This window comes from Uloborus diversus, chromosome 5 (genome assembly GCF_026930045.1).
Source record: "Uloborus diversus isolate 005 chromosome 5, Udiv.v.3.1, whole genome shotgun sequence".
Taxonomy (NCBI): domain Eukaryota; kingdom Metazoa; phylum Arthropoda; class Arachnida; order Araneae; family Uloboridae; genus Uloborus; species Uloborus diversus.
In genome coordinates this window covers 184,114,859-184,129,341 of record NC_072735.1, presented here as the reverse complement: position 1 = coordinate 184,129,341, position 14,483 = coordinate 184,114,859, and the positions used below count along the sequence as shown (strand labels likewise).

The 14,483-nt window shown below is 34.3% G+C and overlaps 1 protein-coding gene across 1 annotated transcript in view; it reads right to left on the bottom strand.

The window, feature by feature from the left end:
- LOC129223332 (sushi, von Willebrand factor type A, EGF and pentraxin domain-containing protein 1-like) overlaps window positions 1-12,072 on the bottom strand; it is a 161,484-nt gene extending 149,412 nt beyond the window's left edge. The window contains 1 exon segment of the mRNA XM_054857898.1: window positions 11,970-12,072. Within this exon segment, the coding sequence (XP_054713873.1) occupies window positions 11,970-12,072 (103 nt within the window).
- Window positions 12,073-14,483: the final 2,411 nt, after the last annotated feature.

The following is a 14,483-nucleotide window of genomic DNA, read 5'->3' as shown; positions in this document are numbered from 1 at the left end:
CTGTCTTTCAGGAACTTATCAGCAAATGATCGAACTAAAGCATGAAGGGTAACGCATCTTAACTCAAGTCAGCCTTCGAATAAAGGTACAATCAGTTGATTTGACAGCTTAAAAGCAAATTCGTAGTCCAGCAACATGTCAAAGTGTAAACAGTACAGTAAAAGAAAAGAAAACAAGTTAACTCATTTCCGCACGTGTAACTCCTTCATCGCACATTGACTCAACAGGTGCTCTTCTTGCTTTAGAGGTCTATTGTGCAGGAATTGCAAGTGAAAGTAAATTAATTTTTCTCTCATAGTCACTTGTTTCTTTCTTTTTTTTTCGTTCTTTCGAAATAAATTTCGAGTCATCTTTGAAAAAACTTCGAGTTAAAGCAAGTTGACTTTGAGATATTGAGAACAATTTGCATGGAAATAAAGACAAAAGGGTCGAGACTTGATAAAAACTTCAAATTATAGTAATATTCGAGTTATCGGACTTCGAGTTATTGCGAATTGACTGTATCTAGAGAAATTTTGACGAAATCACATCATAAACCATTTTTCCAGTTGAAAACCTAAAATTTTCTAAAGCGCTAACTACGTAATCGGTAATCCTTATTAGTTATTAGTAAAAATCAGTTGCTAAGGATTACCGATTAAGTTGTCAGATTTGGTACAGATGATTCTGTCAATAATATTGCGTTGGAATTGAATGATGACAAACTCATAAATTTCGAAAGAAAAAAATAAACAATACTAGCAATCAATGAACTGTGAACTGTCACACAAGTCAACTGTATGATCTGTTCTATAATTTGCTTTTTACTTACACTAGTAATTAACTGTTTAGATAAGTAATTATTGTAATTATTATATATAGTAAACAAATCACAGAAAATTAGGAAAAGTAACTACAAAATTAGTGTAAAACAACGTATAAAATGCTCTTATGTTTTAAATAAGAACACTTTTTTTATAGCGTAAATAGTTTAAAATCTCCAAGGACTGACTAAATTTTTTCGCGGACCATTGCAGGTCCATCGGATCATTAATTGAGATCCCCTGGGCTACACTTAAAAAAGTTAGAGCGGTCACAAAAAAACGGTCGCACACATACAGACAGACATTTTCCAAAAAATAGTCAAAATGGAGACAGCACACCTCAAAACCGGCAAGTCCGACAAAATGCGAAAATTTTCACGAATCCAATACGTTCTTCAAAATATTGGGTACTAGTGGTACCCGCACGGCTTTGCTCGTAGTAGAGAATTAAAGGTAATTTTGTTCGCCTGTATATTTACAAATTCTAGATGCTGAATTTCTCGCCAATTTGTTATGTTAATTTGATCTTCCATGGTCACATATGGTAGTTAATTCGTCCACGTTATGGTAATTTACTATTCCACGTTATGGTAATTTACTATTCCACGTTATGGTAATTTACTCGTCCACGTTATAATAATTTGCTCTGTAAAATGTTCTTAAAATTGGAATAGAAAAAGAACAAAATCGAATTTTGAAAAATCGCTTCGAGGTGCACATCCCCATGCTACGAAATAATTCTGTGCCAAATTTCATGAAAATAGGCCGAACGGTCTAGGCGCTATGCGCGACGCAAAGACGTCGGGACAGCCAGACAGAGATCCAGACTTTCAGCTTTATTAAGAGTAAAGAAAAGATAAAAAAAAAAAGTAACAGAAATGAAAAAATTTAAAAAACCGCAGTTTTACAGTGAAATCCCGGTACAACGAGTACCGATGCAACAAAACATCCGTTTCAACGAAAAGAGTTTTCAGGCCCGGTAAAATTGCCATTCTGTGCCGCATTTTGCGGAGTTGCTCTGCATAAATGGCGAAACTCTGCGGCTCCGCAAAGAAGTTCTTTTGCTCCGCATTTTTCGGCAAACATGTAAACATGGGAAATTAAAGATGCTTACTCAAAGATTGAAATAGTGTTTTAAGCTGTTTTATTAATGCAAAAATAACATAAATCTCTACATAGTATAAAATGAAGTGTCCAAAAAGCGTCTGTTTGTTTGAACTCTTAAACTCGAGAACTACCCGGCCGATTTTGCTGAAATTTTCACAATTTGTTCCTTTAAGTCCTGAGAGGGTTTGCAGACAAGTTCGAAAACAATTTGATAAATAGTTCTTTTTTTCATTCCAATTTAGGGAAAATTTTCACATAAATTCCCGAATATGGGGGTGAAAAATTACTCGCAAATAGTAATATTGCATATCGTTAGAAAGGGTAGAATTTTCCGCGTTTTACGCAATTTGTTCCAACGCTCTAACTTAATTGCGGCGGGAGTTATTTACGTTTTTAGCTCGAATTTGTTTAGGCTTTAGGCACTACTTTCTTCATTAAATTTATCAATAAAAAGTGAAGGAATTGTCCTACAGTTTTCTTTTTGACACCATTGAAAAGAGCTACCTTTTTTATTCCAGATCAAACTCGACCTATGGTCGGAAGTTTAACCCTCTATCTCCATTAGAAAAAAAGTTACAAGCGAATTAAATGAAGTTCAAAAATCTGTTCTCTATTCAAGTTTTTAACCATTTTATTTTGCGTTTCCACGGTAACGCTTTTTGAATCCATCATTTCAATCTTTCTCATTTTCAATTCTGAAACTTATTTTGCTTTGTGTTTCCATGGTTACGCTTTTTAAATTCATCTTTCTCATTTAAATTTCTTAAAAGTATTTTAATATCTCTGTTTGGAGGGGAAAATTTGCATGATGATTTTTTTTTTCTTTTATTTATGCCTGATTGTTGAATATACGTCACTTGACACAATTTTTGTTTTTAAAATAGACCGGGCAAAGCCGGGCAACGCAGCTAGTAATAATATAATTTTATACTCGTACTTAAAATTATTTATTAAAGCTATAAAACAATTTTAGACAAGTGGTTTAAGTCATTGCTATTGATTTTTAAACAAAATACCGAACTGCTCCGCTAAATATTAAATTGTTCCTCAAAATCACCACAGATGCTCCTCAAATTGTTTCTCCAAGGTTGGTTACGGTGGTAATGTTATGAATTGCGAAGAAGCTTATCAGAAACTTTTATGGAAATCCAGTTTTCTGGAGATTTTCTAGTCAAAGGGCAGTTGTTTTTTACTTTATTTTAATTTATTTTACAGTATAGAGAGCAATGTCGGGCAAGAAATTGAACGACGAATTGCTTAAATACCATCACTAAATCTCAAACAGATCATCGTAAAGAAAACTGACATTCCACACGTGCAGAACGGTAACATAACAAAAAAAAAAAAAAAATCTTTCGTCCTATTCATGCCAATCACGTATCTGGATGATATTTCTCATGACCAGGAAATCTGGTGGCAACAATAAACGAGAAAAGAACGGAAACGAAAAAGACGAACTCCGTTCCAGAGGGTCAAATTCTCGGCATGACTGTCCGTTGTCAAGTTTATTTTCTTTCGGCGTCGACTTAATCTGTTTTCATAAATACGAAATGCGTTTTCTAATTATGTAATTCCGAGAAATTGTTATTTTCATTTTTTGGGTTGCTGTTTGAAAAAAAGTTCAAGCCTTAGGCAAAAGAAGTTCAAGAAAAATGTAAATAGCGTGAACTCTGTAAATGAATTATGCAATTATTTCAGGCAGAGTTCGAGCCTCACTTGCACAAATTCAAAGCTAAACCCACGATGCACTAATGGAAATTTGCTTAGAAAAGTAATTGTTAACTAGCTTAGCTTGAAAGCGGGTTCAACATTTAAAGTATGGAATAGTTGAAGAATTAGTTATTAATGGGGTCGGTTCCAAAATTTCAAAAGTATTTTTTCCTGAAAGAGTATGCTTAGAAACGTAGGATCTGACCATTTTTTAAATAATTTGTTTAAGTTTAATATTTTTAAAAAATTACTTTAATCGGTGAGCTTTCATTGTTTACGATTCTGTTGATGACGTCACAAATGATGAAATGAAATTCACTGTTGCCATTCATGGTCCAAAATATTTAATTCGCATCTTTAATCACGTGTTTTGGCAAAGATAGGGTTGATAGCAAGTGTAGAGTGCAATATTTAACACGCATCTTGATTATCATAACGTGGAAACGCGATAGAAAGATGCGCCAAAGTGCATCAATTGTGACGTCATAAAGAAAACGCCTTGTTTGAAAAATCGGACATTAAAAAAAAAAAATAATTAAAAATTAACTGCTGGGAAAATAAAAGTATTTTTTGGGTTCATGTTATTTGTTTTACTCATTCTATCAATTTCAGTGACTAAAAGTAGTACTTTTGACTGAAGGAAACAACCCCATCATTGTAGCTTAACCGCTTTATTATCATAAAACTGAGTAACCGCAATGGTAGCAGGGAGCTGAGGCACGCAGAGCCGTGTCCAAGGGGAGGGTTTTAGGGGTTAAACCCCTCCCATTGGAGAAACATAATAAAAAACCAAAGAAGAGTGTAAATTTGATTTAAAACTAACTTTAATGTTGAAAAGTCTGTTTATAGTATTTAAAAAAACAAAACATTATCTTTGAAGTTTCCCAGCAAATTTTTTCCTTTTTTCTAGTTCGTCTGAAAGTAAGAAAGTCTTCTTCAAAGTGCTGCTCCTCCGAACCCCCCCCCCCCTCCCAGCCCCATGCCAATAGCATAATGGAGCATTTCAAATTTTGTTTCCAGATCTTCAGTTTTGCAAAATTTACAGAAAAAGCCCCCGAATATCTAACAACATCGCTTAAAATTGTAAAAAATCACCTTAACTCGGGTTTGGCTTTGTTTCAGTGTGGAAAGCGCCCTAATGTTTCCAAATATGGTCGTACAACTGCGTTTTTAAAACTCCAGTTTCAGAAAAAATTCGAGCAAGGGTCCTCGAACCGCCTTTTTTTAATATCATCAAAAATTAGGTTTTTAAAACAAAACTTACTAAAAATGCAAATGGAATAACCTCTGAACCTCCCCCGTTTCTAATATATTAGGATACTGCTTAAGTTTCTTAAGGATTTTTTAGAAAAATCCAGGGGACAGATTTAAAATCCCCTCCCCGTAAAAATCTTCAAAGTTTGTCTGCAAATGCGTTTTTGGAACTTCAATTTAGAAAATTTGAAAAGGAAAGGAAAAATAAATTTCTATCAATTTTTCAAGAAAAAAAAAAGATCAAGGAGAGTCCCTGAGCCCTATTCCTTACCCTAACGTCAATAAATATGGCCTATAATCACGTTTTACGCCTTTAATTTCTACAAATTTCCGCGGAGCCAACCGTCTAAAATTCCGTTTGCAATCTAAAAACTTCAAAATTTTCTGGGGGAGAACCCCCGACTCCCCTTATCAGGTTAGATTTTTTATTAACATGTCTCCCTTAAAACTTATTTTCTAGTGGCACCACTGTTTTATACTCACAGTTTTAAATTATTATTTAAGTAAATATATATTTTTAACTGTACAAATTTGATCCGGATAAACATGAGCCGAATAAAAACTAGGCTTTACTGTATATAAAATATACAATAATAGAATTGGTAATATATCACTTAAAAACACATCTTCTGCGAATTTGAACCTCCCCCCTCCCCCACACACCGCTATGCCCCTCATTGTAGCCATTAAACAGAAATGAACTATTTGGCCCACTGTTGTATTTTTCTGATAGTGCAGGTAAGAACGATAAAACATTGAAACCAGAACCCCTCCCTTTATGAAATTCTGAACACGGGCCTGTGAGGCAGGTATAAGAAAACTCGCAATAAAATATCCTACACTGTCGCCATTAAAAAAAGGATATTGCTCCTACAAAATTCTGGTCAGCATCACCAATCCTTATAAAAACTCAAAACTATCTGTGAATTTCTGATTGGATTAAGGACAACAGACCCATTAAAACTGGAAATGAAATATCAATCGTTCGTGGGCTGCACAAAAAAAATAAATAAATAAATAAATAAATAAATAAAAGAATTAAACAGCAAAAACAAAGTCAAATTATGGAGCAAAAACATAGTCAAAAGTTAAATATTTCGAACATGATACTTACAAAGACTCAACGCCTTCTTTAAACGATTGCAATAATGTTTTCTCTTCACTCTCAAGCGAGAAATGGCATGAGATAATAAATTATTCAACTTTTCGTCTTGCTAATTATCTCGCGCACGCAATTTTCTGAAAAAATATTCTCACTTACTTAACTATGCTTAACTTTTTTCTAGCTGATTTACTTCCTTCGAGCTTCCGAAGATAGGAAAAATTATAAAAAGGTGTATTTTTATATACTTTCAAACGATAGAAAATTCGAAAAACAATAAGATTATTTCTTGGCGCAGAAAGAGCCAATTAAAATGTTATAAATTGCATTGACATTAACAGTGTTTTAATTAGAATCCCCCTGAAGCAGTCATTTTTTTTCTGGATGAAAGGTACTCTGTGTCCTTTTCTATACCCCCGACAACGTGTATGCCAAATTTCATGATGATCAGTTGAATAGTTAAAGGTTTAAAGCTCAACAAACAAACAATCTCACTTTCACATTTATACAGTACTAGCTGCGTTGCCCGGCTTTGCCCGGTCCACCTTGAAAATAAAAATTGTCTCAAGTGACGTATATTCAACAATCAGGCGTAAAAAATCAATTTAAAAAACATCATGATTTCCTTTCCAAACAATGACGACAGATATTAAAATACTTTTAAGAAATTAAATCCAGAAAGATGGATTTAAAATACGTAACCATGGAAACACAAAATAAAATAAGTTTAAGGAATTAAATTGCGAAAGAAAATGGTTCATAATTTGAATGGAATCGAGATTTCTTAGACTTGATTTAAAAAGACTTGTAACTTTTTTTCCTTTCGAGATAAAAGCTTATTTTTTCGACCATAGGTCGAGTTAGATCTGGAGTAAAAAAGGTCGCTTTTTCCAATGGCGTCAAAAAGAAAGCTGTGGGACAGTTCCTTCACTTTTTATTGATTTATTTAATGAAGAAAGTAGTACCTAAATTTCAGATAAGCCTAAAAAAATTCGAGCTAAAAACGCAAATAACTCCCGTTGTAATAAAGTTAGAGCATTGGAACAAATTGCGTAGAACGCGGAAAATTCTACCCTTTCTAACGATATGCAATATTACTATTTGCGAGTAATTTTTCACCCCCATATTCGGGAATTTATGTGAAAATTGGAAGTAAATTGGAATAAAAAAAGAACTAACTGTTCTGCAAACCTTCTCAGGACTCAAAGGAACAAACTGTGAAAATTTCAGCGTAATCGGCCGAGTAGTTCTCGAGTTTTGCGAGTTCAAACAAACAGACGCTTTTTGGGGACTTCATTTTATACTATGTAGAGATTAGTTATGATTATTTTTAACCCCCGACGTACAAGGAAGGGATTTATAAATTTAACGTCTCTGTGTATCTGTCTGTGGCACTCTAGCGCCTAAACGGATAGACCGATTTTGGAAAAAAAAAAAAAAATTGTTCGAAAAGAGAGTTGATCGAGAGTGTACTTAGCTGGGTTGCTTCTTCAGAAGACATTAATTAACGAAGATATTAATTAAAAACCTCTAAAAGGTTCTTCGTATTTTTTGTAGTGAAGACATATTTAAAAATTTACCAATTTAGCACTAAAGTAAAAAGTAATTTTTCCAGGGTCTGATAGAATGTGTTTGGAACTTCCATGTTATATAGAATTCGAACTATAACGTTTTTTAAAACAGATTTTAAATACGGCTAAGCCTACATTTTCACACGATTGATAACAGAATTCATTGTTGGCCGACAAGGAAAGAAAACACGATGATTTCAAACTTTTAGCTGTTGCCAGTTTCTATAAAAGAAAATACTTGTCATTGATGGCTTTTGAAAGGATTTTCAATTTTTCCTCTTGATTCTACATTTGCGACTCAGTCGGTTTATTTATTTATTTATTTATTTATTTATTTATTTATTGAGCAATCACGATTGCTTATTGCTTTCATTTGACTGTTTTTGGCGTGCTATCATTTTATTTTCCCACCGCCACCCTCCGCACCATCACGTCGACCGGCTCCTCACGGTGCTGCTCCTATGGCGAAAGCCGTCTCCAGGTTGCATCCATGTCCTACACACACGCGCATTACACAACTACACGCACACACATAGATCTACACGCACATACACCTACACAAAAACATACACACACATACACAAACACATACACACACGCATACATACAGACACCTACACATACACAAAAACATACACACACACATACACACAACCACCCACACATTCATGCCTGTACACAGACACAAACACATATGCCTACACACATACACATACCCCCCCACACACACATTAATACACACAACTACCCACACACTTATGCCAGCACGCAGACACAAACACACATGCCTACACACACATACACATACCACCTACACACAAACACACATACCCCCCCACACACAAACACACATACCTACATGCACACACTCGTGATTGCGAAAAACATAATTTGAATTCAAGACGTCAAAATTCAAATTAATTATTTTTTTTTTTGTTGTTATTTTTAATTTTAGTTACAAGTTGACAGAATTTGACCGCTTATTTTAGCGTTCGGCGTATCTCACATCAAAAACTATACCATAAATTCCAAAACAAATAAACGAAGAAAACTCAGGAATTGATCTTAAAATCTAAGTTCTTAATCAGTACCGTCCGTGCCGCGACACAACAATTTGTCCCATATTTCTTTAGTGGTTTGCTTTACGCAATCATACTGATATTTTAAAAAAATCCATATTTTTTTTGCAATAAAAATGATTCTTTTCGGAAATCTTTATGGATGAATTGTTTGAGCACATTTCCCCATCACCGCTCTAGATTTCAGGATTAAATAAAAAGTATGTAGACAATAGTTTGTGCGAAAACAATTGATGACAAACTATTTCCAGCCCCTTTATCATTTCATCATCTCCATTTCATTGTCCATCGATTAAACAGTCAATAGAAACGTTTTTCACACTTAACGCTTCCATAGCCTTCATCCTATAGAAAGTGAGTTAAAGAATGAATTTCGCCTTCAGATTTTCATTAATAAACGTTATTGAGCAAGATGTTGTACACTAGAGGTTATGCTTTTTTGAAAGATTAGTTTCAGAGAATGATAGGCTGTAGAAAGGAATTTCATTTTGTGGAGAAATAGGCGCTGGATAGATACTTTGATGTATTTTCAGTAAGTTGCCGCTCCTTTAGCAGGGGCTAAGGCACAAATACATGAAATAGACCGCCAGCTCAGTCATTCCAGCCGAGGACTGTAGTTTCGTGCTTATTAGCACTCTGCCTTGCCTTCAATCTTCGAGTTGAATCGAACCATTGCTTCGGTCACTCCGTCTGGTTAGCGCAAATTCTATATTAGCTACCAGTTTGTTTGGCGCTCTTGGCTTCCTTAACAGGCTTTCCGCCTCCAGCTCAGTCACTTCTTATGCCGGGCTGGTGAGTGCTAATAAGCACGAAACTGCTGTCCTCGGCTGGAAATGACTGAACTGGAGGTGTATTTCATACTTTGATGTGTGTATGTTTTTTTTTTTTTTTTTCTCAAGCGAGTTATTTTTGGTTGCAATACTGGTTTAACACCAACGATGACTGAAAAAAATCTTTGCCCCGCTTTAACCTTTAATCTTATCTTTTTGCTGTACCCTATTAATCAATGGCTCCCAACCTGGGGGTAATTACCCACAGAAGAGTAAAAGGGGGTTTTCTGAGGGTGAAAGGTAAGTACAAGGGTTGGATCATCGTTCGGTAACAAAACAAAAGAATTAACAAAATCGGTGTATAAAATGTATCTAATTACCTAATCTGTAATCATTAGTGAAATGTGACAGATAAAAAAACAAAGTTCATTCGAGTTTTCAGGTTATAAACTTGGGGCATGACTTACGATGTGCATTGGTCAAAATTACCCCAAATATTAAACAAATCTTTAGAAATAAGTAGTAGAGTAAAACTTGTAAATTTGACCACCCTTCTAAGTTGACCACCTATCTAAGTTGACCGCTATTTTCAGTAACAGAATTAGATCTATATCATATAACTCAACCTCTGTAAGTTGACCACATGTTTAAGTTGACCACTAAAGTACTGCACCGCAAGTGGTCAACTTACACAAGTTTCACTGTATCAACTTCTCATCATCAGCTTCTTGTTTTATAACAAATTGCTAAAAACCGAGTGTTTTCTTGGTCTGAATGATTGAAACATTCTAAGTACTTATTTTCTGTTTAAGACTTTTTTTTCAGACATAACTGCAGCGATAGTTTTTTATACTAAAGTTCATCAATTGCAAGCACAGGAAATTTTTTAAAAATGGCGAAATGTTTTTAAGTTATAACCCTAATGTTCACTGTCTTATTGTAATAAACTATAATAATTTGACACAGGGCTTGAGAATCTGTTCAATGCTTTTTAATCAACACAAATATCTCGTTTCAGGATGGTTAATTGGATTTTTTATTTTCATTATTTATTTATTTATTTATTTATTTATTTAGCAGCTGTAAATAAAGCTTTGAAAGTAGTAGCATTTTTTTTCAACATGTAAGGTTGTTTTTATGTCTTTGGTTTCATAGATATATTGTAAATTTTCCTGGCATTAAATTTTGAGCCCCGTCACATTTAGTACCTAGGTAGCACTGTAGGTCGTGCGATAGTCAAGCCTCCATTATACACGCTGCCGTATTCAATGACGTAATGATTTTGGTGAGAACATGGAAATCCTTAATCAATTTTGTGTTTTTAATAAACTCTAATGTGAAGGAAACGTTTTCGTATTTTATTTATGAGAATTAATCAGTTAATCATGCCATTAAGATTAATTCATTTTAATTAACAAAGTCTTGTTAACCCTTTGGACCAAAAATTATGCAAAAAGTGTACAGTTTGTAGAAAAGCCACCATAACAGTTTCATGACACTTTGGAGGAATAAAACTAAAATATCAGGTTTTTTCAGGTAATATTTTCGTGACGTCAATCGCTGTACCTTTTGTTTGTCGTTTTCTGCCGAAAAGGAAGTAACTAAAAAATAACTTGAGTTAAGGGACTGTCCATAAAGGATGGCACATTTTTCTTCAACATCCCCCTCCCTTTGACACACAGTGCCACACTGAACCATAGCGCCCCTCCCCCTTTGCTATTTGTCACATGTCACGCTATTGTTATTGATTATATTCTTATTTTTAAAGAATGCGTTATGCCACACTTCTTGTTACCTCATCCCTCCCCCTTGTCATAAACTGTCACAACTTAACAAACCACCCTCCTTCCCTGAAATTGTGAAATCCAGGCCTGGATCTATCAATTTTGCCTCCCCCCCCCCCTGCAAAAAATTAGCAGAGACCCTAACTGCCTACTGGATTTCTACGCCACTTGAGAGCCACGGGCCTTTTTGGTACAGTGGGCTCTCCCACACTGCAGGATCTGCGGGTATGTAGATCCGTCCTGGTGAAATCATTTGTGGACAGCCCCTGAGACACAAGCTCAGACATTTGCATTTTGTGGTTCCGCCTAGATTTTTTGATGTGAAGCATATGTGTCATGTGCCTTATGAGAAATCATTCACTGCTTCCCACGTTTTATGGATTTTTCATAATTCAATCAACACGAACTCGAAAGTCAGACTCTTCTAAAACTGCTAAAATAAACGTTTAACCAACTAGTGGTAATGATGGGTGTGGATTCTGTTTGTTTAATTTAACTCTACTACTTTAACAATATAATGCTTCACGACATTCTCGTGACTCTTCTCGTAAAAAAAAAAATTGAGGACATTTATACCAAAAATATAGTATTACCAGAACGGAATCTATTCTTTAGGATATTACGTAAATAGCTCCTCCTATCAAATCTAAATATAATGATAATGAATGAATAACCTCAAAAGGCGATTCGTTCGAAGAAAGTGAAGATTTGTTTGCGAAAACAAACATTAAATAAATAAAAAAAGAGTGATAAATGGATTTGATTTGTAAGAAATGAGAAACGACTTACCATCTGGACACTTGAGTATGTCATTCGCCTGCAAAGAGAAAGAAAAAGTCACGTTTAGTTCCTTGCGATCAACAATAGCAGGATAAATCAAGTCACAAACCATGTGGCGGACAATACTTTTATTATTGTACCGACCGGCCGAAGTAGGTCAAATACCTGTCTTTACGATCCCCCGAAGATGGCGGGATCTTATGCAAAAGCTAAGTGGGGATAATTAGACATAAACCAATTTGGTCTCCGACTCAATTGCCATTTCTTATCGGAAGAGGACATTTTCGTTGAATAGATCCATGTTCTTCCAGCAGATATTGTCTTTTTTTTTTTTTTTTTGAAGGACAATATCAAGGGAATGCTTGCAATAAGCCATCCAGCCTTCAAACCAAGGCTGGATGACCATTTTGTTAGAGGTGCTTTCGATTACATTCCTTGGTATTGTTACAGCTTAGTATGATAAAGGCGAAATCCGGCATCTTGCAAATAGTCCTCAAGTTCTTTATTTAAATAATTCTGTAAATCCTGTTCTTTTTCAATGTTTCATTGTAAAACAATGTTAATAATAACAAACACGACCGCAAGTGAATGTTTTAGACCGAAGAATTCATCGTTCCTGACATCAAGGTTACAAAGCTAGCAAATTACATTCAAGAATTTTCTGTAAGTTAACCAAACTTATTTTTGAAAATCATTTTCAGAGATCACGTGGTGTCACCTTCAGCTTCATCTCGGAATATTTCACGCATGCGATAATAAATTACTTCACAACTTGGATTTTTAAACAATGTACTTTCATGTTTATCATCTAATTCGCAGTAAAGGCCTATGTACAGATTTGAAAGGCATCATCGCACAGAAATATTGTGTGCAAGATATTTTTCTGGGTGAGGTTCATTTTAGTAAAAAAACATATTTGTGGAACTGGATGAAATTTTGCAAAATTAATCCTCCCCCCTCCCCTGAAATTTTACTTCTTTTAGCGCGATAAATTTCAACATACAACGTCAAACAGATTTGTAGTCAAACGAAATATGACAAATGGGCACAAAATAATAATAATAATAGGGAAATTACTGAAATCTGACTTTTTTTTTTCGTGCTTTATGTTCAGTGGAAACCCAATAAGCAAAATCAAAATACATGACAAAAATTAAAAACAAAAAAATGCAGATACTGCGTTTTTCCTTCCCACAGCAATGTTACTCAGCAACAATGCAGTTAGAGCTTACTAAACACCGATACTATTTACTTGACATTAGTTGTTGTCAAATAATGTACTATATGAAAAATGATTTTTTATTGGCAATTCAATGAAAAATGACATTACTTCCTATTTGTGTTCGGCTTACTTTTATAAGCCTAGTCTTTTTTTGTAAGTCGGTGGCTGTCAAGCTCGCGCACATTGAGTAAATTTAGAAGAATTTATAGTACCTATAATACATTACTACTGAACATCGTAAATAAAAATACAGAAAAAATGTATGTCAAACGATATTTTTTCATTTTATCATCAGAAACGCAAGTTCTATTTCCGAAATGAAAAATGTGTGAATGCCTCACCAGAAGGAAGACTTGAACGATTTAATCATGCGAAAAATATAGTTCATTCCAGTCAAGACTGCATCAATGTTGTATGGGACACACTGACCTTGGTTCTGGACTACATACTTCAGTGAAACAGCGGAAACTCTCTACAAATTAATTGAAGTGCCAATAAGAGCTGTAGGAGGTCTAATGAAGTCATCGTTTCGTTTGTTTTACTTTTATTGAAATGAAATGAATTTGATCTGCTCTGAGAAATTTTACGCTTCAAGGTTTCTTTCGCTTTGTTACGGAATAATGTTTATGCTGAACTGTTGCATATTAATCCTAGAATTATTTAATGCACTTCTTCCTCTTCGGAAGACATTATAGTTGATCTGGTAAAGACTGCGAATAGTCTTCCTTTAATCACAATCACACACTTAGAAATTATTCAACTTGATTATAATTTTTGGTTGTTAATAATTTGATTTATATTCTATTGAAAAACTGGTTGAACTTATAAAAACGAAGGTATCGTAGTTTCATATTAATTAAAAGAAAAGCAGATGTTGACGTTTTTAATATCGTGTTACAATAAGTTCAAAAAAACTTTAATGTTGGCGATTCAAAATTTTTGAAATTTTGAATTAAATATTGACGAGTATTGAAAGTTAATATTTTATGATATTGATAATAAACATAGGGAAATCTTCTTGAAGTTTATTGAAAAATATTGGTGATAAATATTGAGAAAAAGCATTGGAAAATATTGATAACATGAAATATTTCATTGCCTCAAAGTGAGGAAAACATTAATGAATAACTTGACATGATTTTTGAGCCTTTTATCATCTGATACAAAGGTAGACCTGGGAATATATTGAGCAAGAACGGCTTGATGTGTATCATCACTAAATTGTGACAAGTTTCAATCTTCTTAGAAATAGAAAACAATGCTTTAACAGTCCTCATTTCTATGTAAGTAAGCAGCTCACA